The sequence below is a fragment of the Gorilla gorilla genome, chromosome 2, assembly GCF_029281585.2.
Source record: "Gorilla gorilla gorilla isolate KB3781 chromosome 2, NHGRI_mGorGor1-v2.1_pri, whole genome shotgun sequence".
Classification (NCBI taxonomy): Eukaryota; Metazoa; Chordata; class Mammalia; order Primates; family Hominidae; genus Gorilla; species Gorilla gorilla.
The window spans coordinates 57696269-57723058 of NC_086017.1; the positions used below are offsets into that span (position 1 = coordinate 57696269).

The window sequence follows — 26790 nt, forward strand, 5'->3', positions numbered from 1 at the left end:
AGAGCTCAGGAGGAGTGTGGGGAACACAGAGCACCTCAGTTTCTGCAGCCCATGCTGCTGCTGCGTCCCAGGCAGTTTTCACACTCCTGCTGCCGCGGCCCTGACTACTGACAGCAGGATAGAAATGAGTACTTCTAGCCCCCTGACCATTTGACTTAGGTTTTAAAGAAATGCCACCCCCCTACCGTTACCAAAACAAGAGTTGATTGCCCTTTTTTTTTTCTTTCTTAAAATGCCCTGTAACTCGAAAAGGCTGAACGTTAACATTTCCAACATGGCAGGTGAGTGGCTCTGAGAGCGTCAGATGTGCTTTGGCTAAGCTTGAAGACGGTTAGTCGGGGTTAACCAGGCAGTTGGCTAGGCAGTGCCTTCTTGAGCACACGCGGAGGAGAACACTGATCGCAGGATGGGCAGTTGCTGCCTCTGGGGCAGCCCCACAAGTGCTGTGCTCTCTTCCCCAGAGGAGTGCAGACCCCTGAGCCTGGTGCTCTCTCCTCACAGCTGCGCCTCCAGGAGGCATCCGTGGGTGTGTGCATTTTGCCTTCTCTCTCAGCTAGAAGCAATAGCCCCTCTTGGCCTGCAGATAGCGATCAGGCCTCTCCCCTGTGCTTTCTAGCTCCCTAGAGGCTTCACTGGCGCTCCTGCCCTTAAGGAGATGTGTTGCAGCAACAGTCTCTCTGGTGTTTATATAAGGAAAACAGTGCACAGAAAATGGTGGCCATTTATATTGATCACAGTACTCAGCAGAATCAGATTTGGAACTGAAAAAAAATGATCACCTCCCTACCTCCTTGACCCTCCTTCCTCCACTGCCAATGTCTTCCCAAGGCTTCCTTCCAGGGTAAAGGGTGAGTACATCAAGAAACTCACCTCTGGCTGTCCCCTGTCACTCGGCCCTACCTACTCAGATTTGAGACACAGCACCATGGGATGACACTTCTGGCAGGATCTTGGGGGACACAAAACTGATCTTTCCTGTCCATTGCCTCAAATAGATGTGTGCCCTCTTCTTGATGTGGTGGTTTACGTCAAGAGACTTGTGGCTGGCCGGGCATGGTGGCTTATGCCTGTAATCCCAGCATTTTGGGAGGCCAAGGTGGGTGGATCATCTGAGGCCTGGAGTTTGAGACCAGCCTGGCCAACATGGTGAAACCCCATCTCTACTAAACATACAAAAAATTAGCTGAGCGTGGTGGTGCATGCCTGTAATCCCAGCTACTTGGGAGGCTGAGGCAGGAGAATTGCTTGAACGCAGGAGGCGGGGGTTGCAGTGAGCTGAGATCGCACCACTACACTATAGCCTGGGCAACAGAGCGAGACTCCGTCTCAAAAAAAAAAAGAGACCTGTGGCTTATGTGGAAGGGGAAGCCATGAGGACGGATGACCTGGTAGGGCAGTCGGGTGCCCACCTGGCTCCTGTAGCTCCTCTTACCCGTCTCCTTGCCAGCCAAGTGGATCCTTTCTTGCCATTTTGACCACGTGTAATATATCTATATATGGTTGGGTAAGTTGCCAAAATATAGGCTGAGACCCCTGGTTTCTTTAGGTGTTGGTGGTCCCTTCCACTGTCCCTCCGGAAGTTCTCTGCTCTGCCCCAAAGCCTGAACTATCTTGGGCTTCCTCTTGTTGCCTTTTTCTGGGGCCTCCAAAGTATAGGTTCCTAAAGCATTCTCCCCTGTATTCAGCAGATCCTTTACGCCTTAATTCTGTGCTGCTAGATGTAGTTGTTTAGCACATGTAGTACCAGATGTCATCCCCGATCCAGAAGTGGATAGAGAGATTGCTGAGCCAGTAAATGCTTTCTTTTTTCAGAACTTCCCTCCTTTTTCACATGGAAAGGAATCAACTTTCTCTCCTCCAAGAATACGGAGAAGGCTTAATGTTGGTGTAAAGAAAGGGGTGCATGCCTAAGGCTCTCTCTCTCTTTTTTTTTTTGCCTTTGTTTTATTTCTTCTTTCTATATTTATTTATTTATTTATTTATGAGATGGAGTCTCACTCTGTCACCCAGGCTGGAATGTGGTGGCATGATGTCGGCTCACTGCAACCTCTGCCTCCTGGATTCATGTGATTCTTGTGCCTCAGCCTCCCTGGTAACCGGAACTACGCATGCCCAGCTGATTTTTTTGTATTTTCAGTAGAGACGGGGTTTCACCATTTTGCCCAGGCTGGTCTCCAACTCCTGGGCTCAAGTGATTTGCCTGCCTCAGCCTCCCAAAGTGCTGGGATTACAGGCATGAGCCACCATGCCTGGCCTTTTTCCTAACTTTCTTTTTTCCTTTTTTGATGGAGTTTCGCTCTTGTTGCCCAGGTGGGAGTGCAATGGTCCGATCTTGGCTCACCGCAACCTCCGCCTCCTGGGTTCAAGTGATTCTCTTGCCCCAGCCCCCCGAGTACCTGGGAATACAGGCATGTGCCACTATGCCTGGCTAATTTTTTGTATTTTTTTAGTAGAGATGGGGTTTCTCCATGTTGGTCAGGCTGGTCTCAAACTCCTGACCTCAGGCAGTCTGCCCGCCTCGGCCTCCCAAAGTGTTGGGATTACAGGCATGAGCCACCATGCCCAGCCCTTTTTTCTAACTTTCTTTAAGGTCCTTTACTGATTGATTGATTGATTGAGATGGAGTCTCACTCTGTTGTCCAGGCTGGAGTGCAGTGGTGCAATCTCGGCTCACTGCAACCTCCCTCCTGGGTTTGAGCCATTCTCCTGCCTCGGCCTCTTGAGTAGCTGGGATTACAGGTACCCGCCACCATGCCCAGAGCTAATTTCTGTATTTTTAGTAGAGATGGAGTTTCACCACACTGGCCAGGCTGGCCTTGAACTCCTGACCTCAGGTGATCCACCCTCCTCGGCCTCCCAAAGTGCTGGGATGACAGGCATGAGCCACCGTACCCGGTCTTTAAGGTCCTTTAGAGGAGGAGTTGGTAATCTTTTTTTTGTAATCATCAGGTAATAAATATTTTACACTGTGTGGGGCATATGCTTTCTGTTGCAGTTATTTGACTCTGCCATTATAGAATGAAAGCAGTCATAGATAATAGCAAATAACATAGTAAATGAGTGTGGCTCTGTTCCAGTAAAACTTTCTAACAACAGGCAGGGGTCTGGATTTGGTCTGCAGGCTGTAGTTTGCCAGCTCCTGCTCTAGACCAGTGAGGAGAAGATCACAGAAGCAGAAGAGTTCCAAGAGCTGCTGTAAAGAGTTGCCCTTATCTTACAAGAGTCATTGAGGTTTGTGGAGGTGAAATACTTGCTCAGGGTGACTCTTGCTGTTAGAACCCAGTTGAAATAAATGAATAGGAAAAGGGGACTGCATTAGTCCATTTTCATGCTGCTGATAAAGACATACCCAAGACTGGGTAATTTATAAAGAAAAAGAGGTTTAATGGATTCACAGTTCTATGTGGCTGGAGAGGCCTCACAACCATGGTGAAAGGCAAAAGGCACATCTTACATGGTGGCAGACAAGAGAGAAAGACAGAGCCAAGTGAAAGGGGTTTTCCCAGCCGGGTGTGGTAACTCATGCCTGTAATCCCAGCACTTTGGGAGGCCGAGGTGGGTGGATCGTGAGGTCAGGAGTTCAAGACCAGCCTGGCCAATATGGTGAAACCCTGTCTCTACTAAAAATACAAAAATTAGCTGGGCATGGTGGCACGTACCTGTAGTACCAGCTGCTTGGGAGACTGAGGCAGGAGAATCGCTTGAACCCAGGAGGCAGAGGTTGCAGTGAGCCGAGATCGTGCCAGTGCATTCCAGCCTGGGTGACAGAACAAGACTCTGTCTCAAAAAAATAAAAATAAAAAATAAGAAAGGCCAGGCGCAGTGGCCCACGCCTGTAATCCCAGCACTTTGAGAGGCCAAGGCAGGCAAATCATGAGGTCAGGAGATCGAGACCATCCTGGCTAACACAGTGAAACCCTGTCTCTACTAAAAATACAAAAAATTAGCCAGGTGTGGTGGCGGGCACCTGTAGTCCTAGCTACTTGGGAGGCTGAGCCAGGAGAATGGTGTGAACCTGGGAGGTGGAGCTTGCAGTGAGCCGAGATTGCACCACTGCACTCCAGCCTGGGCAACAGAGCGAGACTCCATCTCAAAAAAAAAAAAAAAAGAAAGAAAAGAAAGGGGTTTCCCCTTATTAAACCATCAGATCTCTTGAGACTTACTCACTACTATGAGAACAATATGGGAGAAACCACCCCCATGATTCAATGACCTTCCGACCACGTCCCTCCCATGACACATGGGAATTATGGGGGCTACAATTCAAGATGAGATTTGGGTGGGGACACAACCAAACCGAGACAAAGACCCCCCTGGGAACAAACTAGTTGGTTGGCATCCCTGGTTTTTTTTTTTTTTTCTTTTTGAGACGGAGTCTCACTCTGTTGCCAGGCTGGAGTGCAGTGGCGCAATCTTGGCTCACTGCAACCTCCGCCTCCCGGGTTCAAGCAATTCTCCTGCCTCAGCCTCCCGAGTAGCTGGGACTACAGGCGTGTGCCACCACGCCCAGCTAATTTTTGTATTTTTAGTAGAGATGGGATTTCACCATGTTGACCAGGATGTTCTTGATACCCTGACCTCATGATCCGCCTGCCTCAGCCTCCCAGAGTGCTGGGATTACAGGCATGAGCCACTGCGCCTGGCTGATTTTTTTTTTAACATAAAAATCTAAACATCTGTTCAACACATGTGTTGTAAACTAGAAAAAATAGTATAATGAACCTGCAAGTACCTGTCACCCAGCTTCAACAATTAACAACTCATGGCCAGTGTTGCTTTGTGTATAGCTCTTCATTTTGGCTTCTTTAGAGGCAAATCTAAGAAATCATGGCATTTCAGCCTTATGCCAAATGGCTGTCAGAACAGAGTGCTATCCTGAGGGCTTCCTCAAGTGCCACAAAGGGCTTGGGTCCTGCTGTCCAGGTGGGGCCTTTCTGTCTAGACTGTTGTCTCCTTCAGCTTTCAGATACCATTTTCTTTTCCTTTTTTTTTTTTTTTTGAGATGGAGCCTTGCTCTGTCACCCAGGCTGAAGTGCAGTGGCATGATCTTGGCTTACTGCAACCTCTGCCTCCTGGGTTCAAGCGATTCTCCTGCCTCAGCCTCCCGAGTAGGTGGGATTACAGGCGCGTGACACTATGCCCGGCTAATTTTTGTATTTTTAGTAGAGATGGGGTTTCACCATGTTGGCCAGGCTGGTCTCGAACTCCTGACCTCAGGTGATCTGCCTGCCTCGGCTTCCCAAAGTGCTGGGATTACAGGCGTGAGCCACTGCGCCTGGCGAGGAACAGCACTTTCACTGCTGGACTTTACGCTGGACCAGCTCAATTCTTGGCAGTTTCCAAAGCTGGGTGTTTTCACCTTCCCCTCCAGCCCTGGGGATTAAATCTGTTTCCTGAAGAGGTCTTCCTTGGCCTGGCTCCAGATTTTCTTTTTCGTTTTTTAAACTTTTAATAGAGTTGGGGTTTCACTATGCTGCCCAGACTGGTCTCAAAATCCTGGGCTCAAGGGATCCATCCGCCTCAACCTCCCAAAGTGTTGGGATTGCAGGCATGAGCCACGGCGCCTGGCCCTGGCTCCAGGTCTTCACCAGGTTTACTTTGTAAGCCATTAAATAAGATGGGGCTGCCAATTTGCCAGAAGCACGTGAGAGGTAGTTAGGAACAATTGGTAGGACCTAGAGGGAACTAACTTCGCTTCCTTAGATGACACTGAGCTAAGGCCTAGCATTATTTTCCCCCCAACAGCCTCATTCCATCTTCCTGCCTCCCATCCACACGACTGCTGGTTTAGATTTGCTGGAGAGTGAGCTCTGCAGGGTCCTAGCCCTGGGCAGCGCCGAGCCCGCCTACTGAAGGCCCAGGGCTGGGGTGAGCGAGGACGGGCTGCTGATGCCCTCGCCTAGGCTTGGGCCTCGGGTCCGCCCGGCCCGCAAGGGCGCGCGGCGCTCGGGCCGGCCGCTCCCGTTCTCTTCGCCCGGTCCCTGCCGCGCACGGGCCTCGGGGTCGGCGGGAGCACGATGGCGGCCGCTAGGAGACTCATGGCGCTGGCCGCCGGCATCTCTCCGCGCCTGCAGCCGCTGGGTCCCCGCGCTGCTGAGCGACAGGGTCGCTCGCGCGGCTTCTCTTCAAGCTGCGCCCACCCCGACCACACCAAGGAAGCCGCCGAGGCCGAGTCAGGGATGGCCCCCGGCGGGCCTGGGGAAGGCGACGGAAGCTTGGTGAACGGTGAGGGCATCGGCGGGGGCGGGCGGTCCGCAGCGCCCTTGACTCCTGGGATGGCAGAGCTAGGGGCGCGGGCCGAAATCGGGCCTGGCGGCCGGGGGTCCTCTCTTCCATAGTGGCCAAGTTCGCCGTCCGTCGGCGGGCAGCGGCCTTGCTGTTTGTAAAGCTTAGCGTGGCACAGGCCCGAATGAACCCTTAGAGTACCTGCTCCCGGCAAGAATAGGTGAGAGGTGCGAGACCTCGAGGGAGTGGGGAAAACGAGTAAAAGTCCAACTCCTGCCAGGATGAGTGGCCAAGGGCTAGAGTTTCTAGGGACAAGCATGCCCTCACCAGTGTGAGAAATAGCCCGAAGTAACTCCTGGGACATCAGGATCTCAGATAGAGACAGAATGACTGTTCTGGTGGATTCCAGCTTTGTGCCTCCCAAATAGTGCAGAGAATAAAACTGTTGAAAGCATCAAGGATGGGTAGAGAGCGCCAGCCTCCACCAACCTTATAGAGCTGAAGGTGGGGGCGGGGTGGTGGTCTCAGTGCAGCTCTATTGTTAAACCAGTGGGTGTAATGGGCTACTTGAAGTTGGGTCCCTCTGTGACGAAACCCCCCCCCCGCCCCGGCCAAGTCCACTTAGATATGGTTTCTTAACTGCCTTAACTGCTTGACTCTTAGTTGCTTTACAAGTTACCGCTTAGAGGGAGACAGGATCAGGTGTCCTCCGTCCTGGCCACTTGACACAGGAGTCTGTCCCAAGGAAACAGTCTCAAACCGGGCAGCAGAGTTACATCAGAACGCTTGGAAGCACTTTTTGAAAATATAGAGTCGCCTCCAACATCGCTCCCATTCTCAGGTCCCCTGTGGGGAGCTGGATGTCCATGCGGTGAAAAAGCTCCCCAGGTGATCAGTGTACACGCAGGTGCACATGTGCATATATACAGCTCCTTTTGGAGCTGCCAGAGGCTAGAGTGGAGAATGATATGGCCCCCTATGTTCCTAGCAGACCTCTTCATGACCTGGTTAAGCCTTGTGTCTGGTACAAGCTTACCCTAGGTAGATATCTCTTCCCTTTCTGCTCTGGGATTAATCCAAAAAACAAGTAAAAAGAAGCGAGGTACCTCTCATGGTATCTGATGCATCAATTTTCCCCTTGATTCCAGAGAACTTGGGGGAGGAGTAATTCATGCCTGCTTAGATGTAGAGGTTTTCTTTCTTTTTTTTTTTTTTTTTTTTGAGATGGAGTTTCACTCTTGTTGCCCAAGCTGGGTTGCAGTGGCGCGATCTGGCCTCACTACAACCTCCGCCTCCCGGGTTCAAGCGATTCTCCTGCTTCAGCCTCCCAAGTAGCTGGGACTACAGGCGCCTGCCACCAGGCCTGGCTAATTTTTTGTATTTTTAGTAGAGACGAGGTTTCACAAGGTTTCACTATGTTGGCCAGGTTGTCGAACTCCTGACCTTGTGATCCACCCGCCTTGGCCTCCCAAAGTGCTGGGATTACAGGCGTGAGCCACCACGCCCAGCCAGATGTAGAGGTCTGTAATCAGTCCCCACACATAGTTTGGTTCCGTGGGAGTCTTTTGCAGTGTGCTTAGATACGGTTGAGAGCTGGGGCCTGGTATTCAGCATCTGGATCTCATCACTTGAGATACATGGGGCCAGGTCTCTCTTGTATGTGTCTTATTTTAGGAAGAGCCTTGCATTGTCTTGATCTCCAGTTTGTGTGTGTGGTGGATTTTTGTTTTTGTATTTTTTGCTTGCTTGTTTGTTTAGTGTCTTCTTTCAGACATCAGACTGGGGGGTTTATTGACCAACCAGGCTTTTGTAGGTGATGTATGAAATGAGGAGATTGGGCGGGGAAGAGGATGCTGGTAGGATCCCTTCTGTGGTGTGTGGGTCATTGGCCCTTCTTCAGGAGATGGTTATTCAAGTGGGTCTGGCTCCACTCTTCCCTGTAAACCCTGAAGTCATTCCTCTTTTCTTTTCCAAGATGCTCCTGGGTGGTTTGGGGTCATGAGCCAACATCCTCAGAATCCAGCCCAGGGTTGCCCTGATACACACCCCATGGAGTTTTTAAAAGAAAAAGAACAACTGTAATGCTTTTGTTCTTATTTTCTTAGCTTCTAGGGACCTATTAAAAGAGTTCCCACAGCCCAAAAATCTTCTCAACAGTGTGATTGGAAGAGCCCTCGGCATCTCACATGCAAAAGACAAACTAGTCTACGTGCACACAAATGGACCGAAGAAAAAGGTAACTCTGCTGGTGGCAAGGAAAAACATTGGTATGACTCAGAAAGGAGGCTGTTTGTCCTTTCTGTCTTAGGTTTCTTTGTCAAGGAGGCCATAGAATGGGTTTCCTGAATTAAAATGGTCAGCAGAGACTCAGAGCAAAGCTAGGTTTGAAGAAGAGCCAGAATACACATGCCTGGTTTAGGGAAGGGGAACACAGGGCAAATGAGGTGCCATCTTATCTAAGACAGGCGCCTATACGGATCCTTGGTTTTTGCCCCCATCGGCTAAGGACTGCAGAGGATTAGAGTTAATGATAATTCTTGCCCTTAGAGTCTTATAGATTCTGGAACCATAGAAGCATACCAGCAAACCATTCTGGATGATTTTTTAACATTTATTTTATTTATTTTTGTAGAGACAGAGTCAGAGTCTCTCTGTCACCCAGGCTGGAGTGCAGTGGCACAATCATAACTCACAGTAACCTCAAACTCCTGGGATCAAGTGATCCTCCCGCCTCAGCCTCCAAAGTAGCTGGGACTACAGACAGGTGCCACCACACTCGGCTAATTTTTTGTATTTTTTGTAGAGACCGGTTCTTGCTATGTTGCTCAGGGTGGTCTCAAACCCCTTGGTTCAAGGGATCCTCCCTCCTCAGCCTCCCAAAATGCTGGGAGACACCACTGCTCTCAGTCTGGATGATTTTTAAAGATGGGGCCTGGTTGTGGTGGTTTGTGCCTGTAATCCCAGCACTTTAGGAGGCGGAGTAGGGAGGATCCCTTGAGCCCAGGGGTTTGGGACCAGCCTGGGCAACATAGTGAGACCCCATTTCTACAAAAAATGAAAAAGTTAACTCAGGCATTGTGGTGCAGGCCTGTAGTCCCAGCTACTAGGGAAGCTGAGATGAGGGGATTGCTTGAGCCCAGGAGGTTGAGGCTGCAGTAAGCTGTGATCGCGCCACTGCATTCCAGCCTGGGCAACAGCGTGAGATCCTGTCCCCCACAAAAAAAAAAAAAAAAAGATGAGGCTGGGCGCAGTGGCTCATGCCTGTAATCCCAGCACTTTGGGAGGCCGAGGTGGGCGGATCACGAGGTCAGGAGATCGAGACCATCCTGGCTAACATAGTGAAATCCTGTCTCTACTAAAAGTACAAAAAAATTAGCTGGGCGTGGTGGTGGGCGCCTGTAGTCCCAGCTACTTGGGGGGCTGAGGCAGGAGAATGGCGTGAACCCGGGAGGCAGAGCTTGCAGTGAGCCGAGATCGTGCCACTGTGCTCCAGCCTGGGCAACAGTGCAAGACTCTGTCTCAAAAAAAAAAAAAAGATGAAGATGGATCCCGGCTTGGCCTCTGGCTAGAACATGGCACCTCGAAGGAGCAAAACAACTTGGGGTAGAACAGATGGTTTCACGGTGAGACAGTTAGAGCCTTATAAGGAGTTAATGATGGGATTGGGGTTCTGTCCTCTGTTCTCAACTCCGAACCTAGCACATTGCTGCTGTGAGGTCCACCACTGTTTATTTTCCATGTAATTTGCAACAACTCTGTAGTCTGGAGTGGCAAGACTTCTGATTTCTCTCTTCTCTTCCCCAGAAAGTCACACTGCACATAAAGTGGCCCAAGAGCGTGGAGGTAGAAGGCTATGGCAGCAAGAAGATCGATGCTGAGCGGCAGGCTGCAGCTGCGGCCTGCCAGCTGTTCAAGGTGACCCTCCCTCAGTGAAAGCCACTCAGACCTTCCTCCTGGGAAACTCCTTGCCCTTTGTTTTTATTGGTAGAGGTTGGCCCAGTGTTCTACCACTCACCTGTCCTGAGCCCTTCCCACTTCCTGATTCCTTTCTTACTGTTCAGCCAATGAGATATATATATATATATATATATTATTATTTTTTTCCTGTGTTTTTGGTTGTTTTTTTTTTTTTCCTTTGAGTCAGAGTTTCACTCTGTTGCACAGGCTGGAGTGCAGTGATGTGATCTTGGCTCACTGCAACCTCCACCTCCTAGGTTCAAGTGATTCTCATGCCTCAGCCTCCCAAGTAGCTGGGATTGCAGGTGCCCACCACCACACCTGGCTAATATTTGTGTTTTTAGTAGAGAGGGGGTTTCACCCTGTTGGCCAGGCTGGTCTTGAACTCCTGACCTCAAGTGATCCACCTGCCTAGGCCTCTCAAAGTGTTGGGATTACAGGCGTGAGCTTGTAATCTATTTTCTGTGGTTTTAAAAACTGCCCGGCCTATCTTCTGTGGTTTTAAAAACTACAGAGAGGAACTACTTTATGAAAAACTTCCGACACACAGCTTGATGGATATATTTCCATGTTGGTTTCTGTTTTTCTTTTCTCATTATTTCATGTAGGTTTTTCTCTATCGCAATGTAGTCCTGTCTTACTTTTTTTAAATTTTTAAATTTTTTAAAATTTTTTGTTTGAGACGGAGTCTCGCTCTGTTGCCTGGGCTGGCGAGATCTCAGCTCACTGCAAGCTCTGCCTCCCGGGTTCATTCCATTCTCCTGCCTCAGCCTCCCAAGTAGCTGGGACTACAGGTGCCTGCCACCATGCCCGACTAATTTTTGTATTTTTAGTAGAGATGGGGTTTCACCTTGTTAGCCAGGATGGTCTCAATCTCCTGACCTCGTGATCTGCCTACCTTGGCCTCCCAAAGTGCTGGGATTACAGGCATGAGCCACCATGCCTGGCCAACTTTTTTTTTAATTTTTAAAAATATTTTCATTTTTAGGCCGGGCATGGTGGCTCACGCCTGTATTCCCAGCACTTTGGGAGGCCGAGGCGGGCAGATCACGAGGTCAGGAGCTCGAGACCAGCCTGACCAACATGGTGAAACCCTGTCTGTACTAAAAATACAAAAATTAGGTGGGTGTGGTGGCAGGCACCTGTAATCCCAGCTACTCGGGAGGCTGAGGCAGGAGAATCATTTGAACCTGGGAGGCGGAGGTTGCAGTGAGTCGAGATCACACCATTGCACTCCAGCCTGGGCCTCAGGATGAGACTCCGTCACAAAAAAAAAATAATAAATTTTTTCATTTTTAGTAGAGACAAGGTCTCACTATGTTGCTCAGGCTGGTCTCTAACTCCTGGCCTCAAACAATCCTCCTGCCTCCACCTCCCAAAGTGCTGGGTTTACAGACATGCGGCACCGTGCCTGGCTCTAATTTTTTTTGAGACAGGGTCTTGCTCTGTTGCCCAGACTGGAGTGCAGTGGCATGATCATGGCTCACTGCAACCTCAACCTCCCAGGCTCAAGCCATCCTCCCACCTCAGCTTCGCCAGTAGCTGGGACTGCAGGCCTCGCCACCATGCCTGGCTAATGTTTTTGTATTTTTTGTAGAGATGGGGTTTTTCCATGTTGCCCAGGCTGGTCCCAAACTCCTGGTCTCAAGCAATCCTCCCACCTCAGCCTCGCAAAGTGCTGGGATTACAGGTGTGAACCACCGCACCTGGCCAGGTTCCTAAGTCTTCATCTCTGACAAGAAAAAGCCACAGGATGCATATTCCCTCAGCTTCTCTTCTACTCATGGTCTCCAGGATTTTACTGTTCCTTTCTCTTTCCTGCATTTGAAGAGGCCCTGTTGCTATTCTGGGCCCCCATAGTACCCATCTCTTTTCTCTGTTCCTGTAATAGTCCATTGCTATAAAGGAATACATGAGACTGGGTAATGTATTAAAAAAAAAAAAGAGGTTTATTTGTCTCACAGTTCTGCAGACTGTACAAGAAGCCTGGTGCCAGCATCTGCTTGACTTCTGGTGAGGCCTCAGGAAGTCATAGTGGAAGGGAAGGGGAGCTGGTGTGTCCCACAGCAAGAGAGAAGCTAGAGTCATTGAAACAACTAGCTCCTGTGTGAACTAACAGGGCAAGAACTCAGTCATTACTGTGGGGAGGGCATCAAGACGTTCATGAGAGATCTGCCCCCATGACCCAAACACCTCCCACCAGGCCCACCTTTTTCGTTGGGGATCACATTTTGGCATGAGATGTGGAGGGGGCAGATACCCAAACTGTAACAGTGCCCTTTTCTGTGTCTCTTCTGCATCTCCTCTCTTGCCCTTTTGTTTAATTTTCAGATTCTTCCTCTTCTGGTTCTTTTCTATAGGCCTCAAAAATATTCAGTGCTCTGATTTTTTCCCTTGGCTCTGATCCACTGCAAACAGGTCTCTGTGCTTGTATTTTCTCCGCTCTGCTGACTTGGCCATCTTCGTTCATGCCCTCTAGTTACTTTTTTTTTTTTTTTTAAATAGAGATGGGGTCTTACTATATTGCTGAGGCTGGTTTTGAACTCCTGGGTTCAAGCCATCCTCCCGCCTCAGCCTCCCAAAGTGCTAGGATGACAGGCATGAGCCACTGCACCCAGCCTATGTGTATTTTACTCAATTTAAAACAGAAAAAAAAGGCTTTAGTGGACCACTCTAAATACTTTTCCTTGTTGCACACTTTAGGTATTTAGTTTTCTCTCTGAAGGCCTTTTCCTTTTTCTTTTTTTTTTTTATTCCTCTCTCCCATCGTCTTGGCATTTTCCTTATTGTTGAGCCTTGAACTATTCTTAATGAATGGTTATATCTGGAGGGGCTGATAAAATGATCCATTTTATATTAACTTGAGAGCCAGTTAATATCTTTTTTTTTTTTTTTTTTAATAGAGACAGGGTCTTACTCTGTTGCCCAGGCTGGTCTCTAATTCCTGGGCTGAAGCAATCCTTCTGCCTCGGCCTCCCAAAGTGCTGGGATTACAGATGTGCGCTGACTGCCTGGCCTCTGTGTACCTCTGTATCCCCACAGTGCTCTATAGCCTTGGCACTGCCATGCATTTCGTCCTCAGCCACTGGAAGACCTCTGCTTCTCTTTTCTCTAGGTCACTCTCAAGTACCTTTTCCTCTTCCACCATCTAAAACATCTTGATTGATTGATTGATTGAGATGGGGTCTAGCTATGTTGTCTAGGCAGGTCTTGAACTCCGGAGCTCCTGCCTCAGCTCCCAGGTAGCTGGGATTACAGGCACACACAACCATGCCCAGCTAATTTTCTTTCCTCCCTGGGGAATCTTGTCTCTTACAGGTTCAACCATTCTCTCTGTGTTTAATGTCTCGAAAATATCCATCTCCCATAGGGTAGGTCTACCTCAGTGATTCTCAACCATGGATGATTTTGTTCCTCATGGAACATCTAATTCTTTTTTTTTTTTTTTTTTTCTTTTTGAGACAGGATCTCACTCTGTTGTCCAGGCTGGAGTACAGTGGCGCAGTCTCGGCTCACTGCAACCTCTGGCTCCCGGGCTCAAGTGATCCTCCCACCTCAGCCTCCCAAGTAGCTGGGACTACAGGTGTGTGCCACCATGCTCAGCTAATGTTTTTATATTTTTGGTAGAGACAGGGTTTTGCCATGTTGGCCAGGCTGGTCTCAAACTCCTAAGCTCAAGCAGTCTGCCTGCCTTAGCCTCCCAAAGTGCTGGGATTACAGGTGTGATCCACTGTGCCTGGCCTCTTTTTTTTTCGCTGTAGAGATGGTGTCCCGCTATGTTGTCTAGGCTGGTCTTGAACTTCTGGGCTCCAGTTATCCTCCCACCTTAGCCTCCCAAAGTGCTGGGATTATAGGTGTGAGTCACGGCTCCTGGCATAATTATTTTTTTATTGTGTTTATTTAATGTGTACAGTATGATGTTTCATATTCACATACACTTTCATAAACAGAATGAAATGAATACTATATTCAAGCAAATTAACATATCCATCACCTCAAATAGTTATCTTTTTTTGTGGTAAGAGCACCTAAGGCTGGGTATGGTGGCTCATGCCTGTAATTTCAGCAATTTGAGAGGCTGAAGTAGGCGGATCACTTGAGTCCACGAGTTTGAGACAAGCCTGGGCAACAGGGCGAAAAGCCTTTTTTGTATTTTATAAAAAATACAAAAATTAGCAGGGCATGGTGGTGTTTGCCTGTAGTCCCAGCTACTTGGGAGACTGAGGTGGGAGGATTGCTTGAACCTGGGAGGCAGAGGTTGCGGTGAGCTGAGATCATACCACTGACCTCCAGCCTGGGCAGCAAAGCAGGACTCTCTCTCTCTCTCAAAAAAAAAAAAAAAAAAAAAGAAAGAGCACCTAAAATGTACTCTTGGCCGGGCGCTGGCTCATGCCTGTAATCCCAGCACTTTGGGAGTCTGAGGCGGGCGGATCACGAGGTCAGGAGTTCGAGACCAGCTTGGCCAACATGGTGAAACCCTGTCGCTACTAGAAATACAAAAATTAGCTGGGCGTAGTGGTGGATGCCTGTAGTCCCAGCTACTCGGGAGGCTGAGGCAGGAGAATCGGTTGAACCCAGGATGCAGAGGTTGCAGTGAGCTGAGATCATGCCACTGCACTCCAGCCTGGGCAACAAGAGCAAAACTCCATCTCCAAAAAAGAAAAAAAATGTATTCTCTTAGCAAATTTCCAGTTTATAATACAGTATTATTAATTATAGTCCTTATGGTGTACATTAGATCTTTAGACTTACTCTTCTTATATATATGTAACTTTACATCCTTGGACCTACATCTCCCCATTTCTCTTTTCTTCCTGCCCCTGGTAACTACCAGGTCTACTCTGTTTCTGTGTATTCAGCTTATTTTAGATTCTGCATATGAGATCATGTGGTATTTTCGTTTTGTTTTGTTTTGAGACCAAGTCTCGGCCTATTGCCCAGGCTAGAGTGCAGTGGCGTGATCTTGGTTCACTGCAACCTCCGCCTCCTAGGTCCACGCAATTCTCATGTCTCAGCCTCCCGAGTAGCTGGGACTACGGGCATGTGCCACCACACCCAGCTAATTTTTGTGTTTTTTGTAGAGATGGGGTTTCGCCATGGTGGCCAGGCTAGTCTTGAACTCCTGACCTCAAGTGATCTGCCTGCCTTGGCCTCTCGAAGTGCTGGGATTACAGGTGTGAGCCACTACTCCTGGCCCATGTGGTATTTTCTTTGTGTCTGGCTTACTTAGCATAATGTCTTCCAGGTTTATCCATGTTTTTACTTTTATTTATTTATTTTGAGACAGGGTCTTGCTCTGTGGCCTAGGCTGGAATGCAGTGGTGCAATCATGGCTCACTGCAGACTCCACCTCCAGGGCTCAAGAGATCCTCCCACCTCAACCTCTGGAGTAACTGAGACTGCAGGTGTGCGCCACCACACCCGGCTAATTTTGTAGAGACGGGGTCTTCCAGTGTTGCCCAGACTGGTCTTGAACTCCTGAGCTCAAGCAATCCACCTGTCTCAGCCTCCCAAAGTGCTGGGATTACAGGCATGAGCCACTGCACCTGGCCGGATGTCCTCTTCTTTAAAGGCTGAATAATATCCTGTTGTGTATATGTACCATTCATCCTTTGACAGATGCTTAGGTTGTTTCCGTATCTTGACTGTTGTGAATAATGCTGCAGTTAACATGGGAGTGCAGACATCCCTATGAGCTGATGATTTCATTCCCTTTGGGTATATACCCAGAGCAGATATTGCTGGACCATATGGTAGTTTTATTTTTAATTTTTTGAGGAACTTCTTTATTTTTTATTTTATTTTTTGTTTTTTGAGATGGAGTCTTGCTCTGTTGCCCAGGCTAGAGTGCAGCAGCGCGATCTCGGCTCACTGCAGCCTCTGCCTCCTGGGTTCAAGCAGTTCTCCTGCCTCAGCCTCCCGAGTGCCTGGGATTACAGGCGTGTGCCATCATACCTGGCTAATTTTTTTTTTTTTTTTTTGAGATGGAGGTTCGCTCTTGTTGCCCAGGCTGGAGTGCAGTGGTGCAATCTCAACTCACTGCAACCTCCGTCTCCTGGGTTCAAGCAGTTCTGCCTCAGCCTCCCGAGTAGCTGGGATTACAGGCATGTGCCACCACGCCTGGAATTTTGTATTTTTACTAGAGATGGGGTTTCTCCATGTTGGTCAGGCTGGTCTCGAACTCCTGACCTCAGGTGATCTGCCTGCCTCGGCTTCCCATAGTGCTGGGATTACAGGTGTGAGCCACTGCGCCCGGCCAATTTTTTTGTACTTTTATTAGAGATGGGGTTTCACCATGTTGGCTAGGCTGGTCTCGAACTCCTGACCTCAGGTGGTCCACCCGCCTCAGCCTCCCAAAGTTCTGGGATTACAGGCGTAAGCCACTGTGCCTGGCTCTCTTTTGGGTTTTCTATATATAAGATATGTCATTTGTAAGCAGGGATAATTTTACTTCTTTCTTTCCAGTTTGGATGCCTTTTTTTCTTGTCTGCCTGCGCTTTCTAGTACTTTTAGTACTATGTTGAAAAAAAGTGCTGAGAGTGGCCAGGGGCCATTTGGCAATGTCTGTAGGGATTTTTGTTGGACACAGGTGGAGGAGTGCTACTGGCAGCTGTAAGATCAAGGCCAGGAATGCTTCTTCCCAGCTTACAGTACACAGGACAGCCCCCTATAGCAAAGAATTACCCTGCTCAAAATAGCAATTATGCTGAAGCTGAGAAATCCTTCTCTGCCTGGCTGACTGGCTGGCTGGATGTTTGAAGGCACTTTAAACTCAGACTTTTGTTTTTTGAGATGGAGTCTTTCTCTTTCGCCCAGGCTAGAGTGCAATGGTGCAATGGCGTGATCTTGGCTCACTGTAACCTCTGTCCGCCTCCCGGATTTAAGTGATTCTCCTGCCTCAGCCTCCCTCATAGCTGGGATTACAGGTGCCCGCCACCACGCCTGGCCAATTTTTGTATTTCTAGTAGAGATGAGGTTCCACCATGTTGGCCAGGCTGGTCTCAAACTCTCCTGACCTTAGGTGATCCGCCTGCCTCTGCCTCGGCCTCCCAAAGTGTTGGGATTACAGACATGAGCTATTGTGCCTGGCCATCCCAGCCTGTCTGAAGCAGGTCATTATCACATTTTTCTCCATCTCTTTTTCTCTTCCCCATCTATGTGTATAGTTTTGTTTTGTTTTGTTTTGTTTTGAGATGGTGTCTTGCTCTGTTGCCCAGGCTAGAGTGCAGTGGCACAATCTCGGCTCACTGCAACCTTCACCTCCTGGGTTTAAGCGATTCTCCTGCCTCAGCCTCCCGAGTAGCTGGGACTACAGGTGCGCAACACCATGCCCAGCTAAGTTTTGTATTTTTAGTAGAGACAGGGTTTCACCATATTGGCCAGACTGGTCTTGAACTCCTGACCTCGTGATCTGCCCGCCTCCCAAAGTGCTGGGATTACAGGTGTGAGCCACCGTGCCCAGCCTAGTTGTTTTTGTTTTTTTGATCATAGCGATCCTAATGGGTGTGAGATGAGATCTTGTTGTGGTATAGGAGTTGTTTTTTATTCTAGAACTCAGCCTTTTATTCTCTAATAGCGGTACTCCCAGTTCTTCAGCGTTTCCCTTTCCCGCCAAATCAGATGTCTTTTTCTGCATTGCCCGTAGGCTTGGTGAGACGTGCTGGCAGCACAAAGGGGACTGAGTCAGCAGCCACAGCCAAGAAGAAGGTGTCCACGGGAGGACATAAATGCACCCCAGCCTCCTAAATAGAAGAGGCTTATTCTTGAAGAATGGTCCTTGCCAGGGCCGAGGGCTAGAGCAAGGCACTCCAGACTCAGGCCACTGTGGCTTAGAGCCCGGGTGAATATGCGTGGCTGTGGGGAATGAGAATGAATGTGGGTCTGCTTGCCAGGCCATGGGGTAGACGGGCAGGGAGGAGCTAGAACTCCAGGGCCTTCGCTGTCACAGGGGCAGAATGATTTGATCCTGTGGCTGCTGGGGCTTCTGACTAGTGGTAATTGATAGAATGACACAGCCAAGTTTGCCTTTAGGAAAAATCACTGACAACAGTAGTTTTTGGCAAGACCAGAGACAGGGACACTGGATGGAAGAGAACACCAGCGGCAGCCGTGGAGGAGGTTTCTTCAACGGTATTAGAGGGCCAGGCATGAGGGCCTGTAATCCTAGCACTTTGGGAGGCTGAGGCGGGTGGATCACAAGGTCAGGAGCTCGAGAGCAGCCTGGCCAACATGGTGAAACCCCATCTCTACTAAAAATACAAAAATTAGCCGGGCCTGGTGGCGTACGCCTGTAATCCCAGCTACACAGGAAGCTGAGGCAGGAGAATCGCTTGAACCTGGCAGGCAGAGGTTGCAGTGAGCCGAGATGATGCCATTGCACTCCGGCCTGGGTGACAGAGTGAGACTGTCTCTAAAAAGGAATAACAACAAAAAGGTATTAGAGAAGTTGCACGGACAGCTCCTGGACAGTTGAGGAGGTGGGAGAATGGGTTCGAGGGGCAGCATGCGCCAGCAGGGGGAGCTGTGGACGAGCAATGGGTTGGCGCCTAGGTTATGGCGAGAACAGTGGCTGGTGGATGTTGGTACAGCTCAGGACCGGTGTGGGAGCATGGCCAGGACCAGCAGTGAGCCTGTGGAGATGAGATCCTCTGGTCTAGTGAAAGAGTGGTTGCAAAGGCAGGGGGAGAACGGTGCTGTCCTGCTGGGGAAGCCAGGCCAAGGAGGGATGCTTGTATTGCTGCTCTGTGGAACAAGAGGCATTCTTGTCAGAAGCGAGGCGGTGACGCAAAAGTGTGGCAGCTGAGCCTTGGATCGGGCCCTGCCCCAAGGGTTTGTGAATGTGTGTGTGGCATACCTTGGCCCCATCGTCTGTCCCATAATCCTGCTGTTTTCATGCGTCTATTCTTAATAGACAGACTTTAGAATTGGTTTGTCAAATGCTTAATAAGAAGCCTCTGCAGACTTTGATTGGAATTGTGTTCAATTTATGGATTAATTTAAGAGGTTTTTTTCTCCTCACACATAAAAGTTCTATCATCCAGGAATGTATATCTCCATGGATATACATCCTTTTGCCAAGTTGTGTGCTTAGTCCATACCTTTCTGACCCACCTTAGTTCACCTTAGGTAGGTGATGGTTTTTGTTACTGTTGTGAATAGAATTTTTAAAATTAAATTTAATTATCTCAAAAACCCAAGGAGAAAGTTTTATGAAGGCAGGCCATGGTCACTCTCCAGCTTGTCATGAGTCGGGTGGGATTGAAAGCTCACTGTAGAGAGTTTCCTGGCCCGTGGCCCGTGCTGTCTGCTGTCACATGGCCCTGATGTTCACCTGACAGGCCTTGTTCTTGCTGTCCCGCAGACTTTGTCGCCTTTACCACTCCCAGTGGCAGCTCCTGCAACCTGTGCTTTCTTCGCAGTTGCTCCTGTTCTCCCAGCTGCTCACTCATCTCACTCACGTCTTTGTTCCTTAGACCCTGGCCATCTGCATTTCTCTTCTGCTGCTTAGATTCCTTGTTTGTTTGTTTGTTTTTGGAGATAGGGTCTTGCTGTGTCACCCAGGCTGGAGTTCAGTGGTGTGATCATGGCTCACTGCAGCCTCGATCTGTAGGCCTCAAGTGATCCTCTTGCCTCAGCCTCCCGAGTCTCTGGGACTACAGGCACATACCACCACCCCTGGCTAACTGCCTCTTATATTCCGAACTGCTTGAGGGCAAGGACCATGTCTTGTCTCTCCTGATGATGCTTAGGTGGCCAACATGTTGCTGTGTACATGCTAGAGACTTAGGCAATGTTTAATTTATATTTTCTGTAGAAAAGCATGAAGCTATAACACATTTAAAATCATATTTTTGTATAAATAGCTTTAACATTTCAAGTTATTTCTCTAGAATGTATTCCTAACATATGATTCTTATATTCTCTTTTTTTTTTTTGAGACGGAGTTTCGCCGGAGGTTTGCTCTTGTTGCCCAGGCTGGAGTGCAATGGTGCGATCTCAGCTCACCGCAACCTCTGCCTCCCAGGTTCAAGCGATTCTCCTGCCTCAGCCTCCCGAGTAGCTGGAATTACAGGCATGCACCACCATGCCCAGCTGATTTTGTGTTTTTAGTAGAGACGGGGTTTCTCCATATTGGTCAGGCTGGTCTCAAACTCCTGACCTCAGGTGATCCGCCCACCTCGGCCTCCCAAAGTGCTGGGATTACATGCGTGAGCCACCGTGCCCAGCCTTCAGGATTCTTAAATTCTTATATATAACTTCTTATAACAGAAGTTATATCTGTTTCATGGTGTGGGCTACATAGGTTTTTTTGTTTGTTTGTTTGTTTGTTTTTTTGTGGAGTCTCTATTGCCCAGGCTGGAGTGCAGCAGCCCCATCTCAGCTCACTGCAGCCACTGCCTCCCGGGTTCAAGCGATTCTCCTGTCTCAGCCCCCTGAGTAGCTGAGATTACAGGTGCCCACCACCACGCCCGGCTAATTTTTGTATTTTTAGGAGGATGGGGTTTCGCCTTGTTGGCCAGGCTGGTCTCCAACTCCTGACCTCGAGTAATCCACCTGCCTGGGCCTCCCAGAGTGCTGGGATTACAGGTGTGAGCCACTGTGCCCGTCCGGCTACGTATTTTTTTTTCTTTTCTTTTTTTTTTTTTTTGAGACGGAATCTTGCTCTGTCGCCCAGGTTGGAGTTCAGTGCCATGATCTTGGCTCACTGCAAGCTCCACCTCCCAGGTTCACGCCATTCTTCTGCCTCAGTCTCCCAAGTAGCTGGGACTACAGGCACTCGCCACCACGCCTGGCTAATTTTTTTGTATTTTTAGTAGAGACAGGGTTTCACCGTGTTGGCCAGGATGGTCTCGATCTCCTGACGTCGTGATCCGCCCGTCTCGGCCTCCCAAAGTGCTGGGATTACAGGTGTGAGCCACCGCACCCGGCCCTACGTACTTTTTAATTGCTGTATTTACTGAAGCTTCCTAGATCATTATGTGAATGTATCTTCTTGGGCTTGGTGCGGTGGCTCATGCCTGTAATCCTAGCACTTTGGGAGGCCAAGGCGGGCGGATCTGTTGGGTCCAGGAGTTCAAGACCATCCTGGGCAACATGGTGAAGCCCTGTTGCTACAAAAATTCGCTGGGCGTTGTGGTGCATGCCTTTAGTCCCAGTTACTTTGGAAGTTGAGGTGGGAGGGTCACCTGAGCCCAGGAGGCAGAGGTTGTAGTGAGCCGTGATTGTGCCACTGCACTCCAGTCTGGGTGACAGAGCGAGACCTTGTGTCAAAAAAGCACAAATAGTATCTTCTGCTCACCCGTTGCCATGTGGGGTTATTTGTTTGCATCAAAGCTAGGCATCTTTCAGTGTTCCATGCCCAGTTCTGGACTAGGGGCTGAAGTGGGTAAACAGATGAAAAACCATGGCTCCACAACACAAGGGACTTAACGGTGTAGCTGGACACGGACCGGGCCGACTGAGGTGTAAAGATGGTATGAATCCTTAAAACGTCCCTTTTCCCCTCCAGGGTTGGGGTCTGCTGGGTCCCCGGAATGAGTTGTTTGACGCAGCCAAATACCGAGTGCTAGCTGATCGCTTTGGCTCCCCTGCCGACAGCTGGTGGCGTCCGGAACCCACCATGCCACCTACTTCCTGGCGGCAGCTGAATCCAGAGAGCATTCGACCAGGGGGACCTGGGGGCCTATCCCGCTCTTTAGGCCGGGAAGAAGAGGAGGACGAGGAGGAAGAGCTAGAAGAAGGGACCATAGATGTTACCGACTTCTTGTCCATGACCCAGCAGGATTCCCACGCTCCACTCAGGGACTCAAGGTACAGGTGGAGGATGGGGATGCAGCGGAGGCTGGCTGTTCCTTGACACGGGGATGGGCGAATGTTCTCTGCTAGCGTTCTCTGAGATGGGAGCGCCCCTGCCTCACATTTCAGCCTGTGTGCCCCATCACTCAGTGTGTGTCTGCCCATTCTTGGGGGACAGCCAGCTGTGGTCTTCTATGTGGCTGGGCTTTTGCAGAACAGCAGCACGGAGCCCCTGCTCTCTGCTGTCTTATCTGTGTGAGGGAATGGAGGGAGCAGTCCCGATGCAGTGTGGCTGTGGGAGGAGCAGAGACGCCCGGTTTCCCATCCATTTCATGCCTTCTGGCCTTCTGGCTCCTGCTGCAGCGCAGCGTCCTCACCCCTACATCGCAGAGCCTCAGGGAAATTGGTCCAGGAAGAGAGAATTCTTTCAGTTAAACTTTTGGTCCTCCCAGGGGGAGTTCCTTTGAGATGACAGATGACGACAGTGCCATTAGGGCTCTGACCCAGTTTCCACTTCCCAAGAACCTTCTGGCCAAGGTGATTCAGATTGCAACGTCATCCTCCACAGCTAAGGTGAGTTGGGTCTCCTAGAAGTGTGTGTGGGGGCCGTTTACTTGGTCATGTCTGGTGTTCCCTAAAGGCAGGTTTAGAGAGGGCTGAGGGGGTGTGTTCCTCCAGCCCAAACCTAGGCCAGGTGGAGGAACTCCGGCTTGGGAGGAAAAGCAGCAGGTGTGATAGAATGGAGGTCAAGCCTCAGCAGCACAGGGAGTGGGCTTGGGGGCCGCAAGAGCAGAAGACCCATACCTCTTCTGCTGGTGGATTGTCAGTGGGGAAGGGTTAGAGGTGTGGGTCTTGGTGAGGTATGAATTTCTCTCTTGCTGCCAGGCGAAGGGGCTTTGGTCATGAAATGCCTAACCTTGTTTTTACTTTAACTCGTTGCTTTGAATTTGGTCCTGCTTGTCTCTTTAATCACCTAGCCTTGCTTCTCATGTAAAATAAGACTCTCTCTAGCTAAGAAAGCCGTACAAACTCCAATTGACCCCTTAATTTACAAGACACTAAGGGCTCCTCACCCAACCCCCTTTCGTAAGGAGTTGGCCTGGGTAAACAGATCCTCAGCATTTCAAAGGAGCCCAATTAACTGATAAGGTACGAACACCAACAATGTATGAAGTTCCCAGGAATTTTCTCCAAGAGATAACAACATAAAACCTTGAGTTCGTGTCCGGCGTAGACCCTATATCTAATTATAATGAAAGATTTAGAATCTTGCACCTGGTACCGTTGCTCTTCTTGTAACCATTTGTCTTTTAAGTTGTTTATCACTCTGTAACCATTTTGATTCTTTTGATTCTTGCATGTTTTTACTTCTGTAGAATTATTACATTTAAGTCCCCCTCCCCTTCCTAAACCTAAGTATAAAAGTTAATCGAGCCCCTTCCTCGTGGCCGAAAGAATTTTGAGCATTAGCTGTCTCTTTGGCCGCCGGCTTAATAAAGGACTCTTAATTCGTCTCAAAGTGTGGCGTTTCCTTAACTCGCCTAAGTACAACAGTTAAGCAGAGCTTCTGTCCAGGTGCAGTGCCTTTTTGCTCCCGCAAGATGTGCCTGGTTTTTAGCTCATGCTGACAGCTTCAACCCACAGCTGCCACGATGTTGCCGAGATGACAGTGGGCTAGGAGGGCAGGTGATGGCATTGCCCAAGCACTGTCTTCTGCAGTGGAAGTCGAGGTATAGCAGGAGAAGCGAGCCTGGGACTAGGGTGCCTGAGCCCATGGGCCTGCTCCTGGCTATGCAGCAGCACCTCTAGCATGGCTCACGCCTGGCACCTGCTGAGACGGTGGCTCATTCTGTCTCTGGGCTCCTTGGCATTCTGAGAATGCCCCAAGTCTCTTCCCATTCCCTACATTTCTGTAACCATCTCTCTTGCCTTCCATGTAGAACCTCATGCAGTTCCATACTGTGGGCACCAAGACCAAGCTGTCTACACTCACCCTGCTCTGGCCCTGCCCCATGACCTTTGTTGCCAAAGGGCGCCGCAAAGCAGAGGCTGAGAATAAGGCGGCAGCCTTGGCCTGCAAGAAACTGAAGGTGAGTCCAGGAAGGTCCTGGGTGTGGTGCATGAGAATGTCTTGAAGCTCCCCTCTGCCAGTGGCAAATGGGTCCCATTTTCTAGGAAATGAAACCACCACAGCAGGCCTTTTGCCTGGCACAAAGACAGCTGGTATGCAGGCCTCGCTTGTAGGCCCTGTGGCTGTTGCCATGGCTTTCCCAGAGGCCCTGTGGAGATACTTTGCCTGTGACCCAGCATTTTCCACACTGTTGGCCTGAACCTGGTGAGGCCGGGAGGAAACTTGCTCATTGTTCTGAATAGTATAAAGCCAGGAGGAGCCGGGCCTGTTTTGAGAGGCAGACCTGGTGTCCAGTGTGATCCTGATAACCCGGGTTTTGTGGGCAGAATGAATAATGTGACTTGTGACTGCAGTGATGATTGAGGAAGCAGTCAGCATCAAGGTAGAGACAGTGTGGCAGAAAGCTGGCAGTTCTCTTTTTTTTGAGACAGGGTCTCTGTGGCCCAGGCTGGAGTATAGTGGCACGATCATGGCTCACTGCAGCCTCGATCTCCCAGGCTTAAGCGATCCTTTCACCTCAGCCTCCTGCATAGCTGGGACCATAGGTATGCACCACCACTCCCAGCTTATTTTTAAACATTTTTTGTAGAGACAAGGGTCTCACTGTGTTGCAAAGACTGGTCTTAAAATCTTGGGCTCAATCAGTCTTTCTACCTTCACTTCCTAAAGTGTTGGGATTGCAGGCGTGAGCCACCGCTCCTGGCCATGGCCGTTCTCTTGAAAGGGGCTGGTGGAGTTAGCTGATGGCACAGTAGTGGGAGGGAGTTGGGATTGTGTCTGACTGCCTGAGGAGTTAGTAATCTCAGCCCATGTTGGTGGAGATTTAGTTTGCAGACCAAGACAGAAATGGGCCTGCTTTACTCTGAATGGTCAGGTGCACCATTTCATGGGTACAGTTGGCTCTGGGAACCATGTTTTAGTTACAGCTGATGGTGAGAGGTAACAAGAACCTGGAGAAAGACGAGGAAGAGGGGACAGGCAATTGGTGAGATAAAGAGGGCACAGATATGCTACCTGTGACTCGAGGGCAGAACAAGGACTGAGTAGAACTGGAGGCATCTGAGCTTTGGCCTGATGCACACGCACTGTGAGCAGAAGCACCTTGGCATGGTAGGGGCCTGTCTGGGAAGGAGCAAGCTTTGCAGTGGCTGGAGGGCCATTTGTCAGTGAGGCTGGTGGGTAAAACCCATGAAGTCTGGGGAGAGGGCGGAAGCCTGTTCCTGTAACAAGGAGCTTGTGTTGGCACCTCCTGTGGTACGGGGACGAGATTCCTGTCCTTTAGGTCCTTATAGCTGATGGTGCCAGCACGCCCAGAGGCAGGGGGTTGGCCCCTGTTGGGGAAAGACTTCTTTAAGGAGGGAGTGTTTGATCTGGGCTCCGAAGGGTGAGCAGAGTCCAGCCATTAGAGGTGACAGGAACACAAAGACTAGTTTTACCCATGTGCGTGAGGTATTGGAATGCTATGTTTTATCTCTGGTGAGGTGGCTTTAGGTATGTAGGGAGGTAAGACACAGTGTTTTCCTTCCAGTGGCTTGTTTGATCAAGTTGCATTATAATCGACATTTACAGGAAATTCCACGTGCGTCTGTATATGATGGGGTCGCAGATGGGTCGGGTGCCATGTAGGGATTGGGAGGCAGGATGGAAGGATTAGGGGAGGAAGGCTTTGATGAGGCAGCAAAGGAAGAGGGAGTCTGTGGGGTGCATTCTAGCATGGAGGGCCTGGCCTGGCTGGTCTGAGGGTACATGTTGGGAATTCACAGAGGTGACAGTGGCCTATTGTGGTGTTGGGGGGGCTCTAGCCACACAGCCAGCGGTTTCTCCTCAGGGCCTTCTCCAGACGTAGGGCTGTTCTGCTGTGACACATCAGGTTTAGCTTTTCTTGAATTAACTTTATTATTATTTTCTTTGAGACAGAGTCTCGCTCTGTCGCCCAGGCTGGAGTGCACCGTCATGATCTCGGCTCACTGCAACCTGTGTCTCCAGGGTTCAGGCGATTCTCATGCCTCAGCCTCCCTAGTAGCTGGGACTATAGGTGCCGGCCCCCCACCTGGCTAATTTTTGTATTTTTAGTAGAGACGGGGTTTCACCATGTTAGCCAGGCTGGTCTCAAACCCCTGACCTCAGGTGATTTGCCTGCCTCGGCCTCCCAAAGTGCTGGGATTACAGGCGTGAGCCACCACGCCCGGCCTGAATTAACTTTAATTCATTTTTTAAAACGTTTATTTTGGTAAGTTAACATTTTCCTAGTTCATAATTTCTCCCTCCATCACCATGTCAGCCAAAATCCAAAATCTCTTAGAGATTACTTGGCACAACTTCTGCCTTGGAGCTCCTGAGCTTGTCTGGGCTGGTTTTTGGGGAGCCCCAGAGCATAGACTGAGTCTTGCATGTCCCCCTGCAGAGCCTGGGCCTGGTGGACAGGAACAACGAACCGCTTACACACGCCATGTATAATCTGGCCTCTTTGCGTGAGCTGGGTGAGACCCAGCGCCGACCATGCACCATCCAGGTGCCCGAGCCCATCCTCCGCAAGATAGAGACCTTCCTGAACCATGTAAGAGGCCCTGCATCCCTCACCACCCCTGCTCCCTGTAGTCTGCCTCCATCTCTCCAGACTGAAGGCCTCCACCTGCGATAGGCAGTAGTACCTCCCCATTCTCTTCACTGAGATTGGGGCC

The 26790-nt window shown here is 49.8% G+C and overlaps 1 protein-coding gene across 12 annotated transcripts in view; it reads left to right on the forward strand.

Moving 5' to 3' along the window:
- DHX30 (DExH-box helicase 30) overlaps positions 1 to 26790 on the forward strand; it is a 47371-nt gene that overhangs the window by 16358 nt on the left and 4223 nt on the right. For 10 of the 12 annotated variants that reach the window (XM_019023476.3, XM_055382300.2, XM_055382305.2 and 7 more), the window contains 6 exons: positions 8331 to 8461; positions 10030 to 10140; positions 21692 to 21993; positions 22431 to 22551; positions 23919 to 24068; positions 26514 to 26666. In XM_019023476.3, coding sequence (XP_018879021.1) covers positions 8331 to 8461; positions 10030 to 10140; positions 21692 to 21993; positions 22431 to 22551; positions 23919 to 24068; positions 26514 to 26666 — 968 coding nt within the window. Of the gene's footprint in view, positions 1 to 252; positions 282 to 5745; positions 6226 to 8330; positions 8462 to 10029; positions 10141 to 21691; positions 21994 to 22430; positions 22552 to 23918; positions 24069 to 26513; positions 26667 to 26790 lie in introns of all 12 variants that reach the window. The other 2 variants (XM_055382298.2, XM_055382306.2) reach the window with 2 other exon arrangements.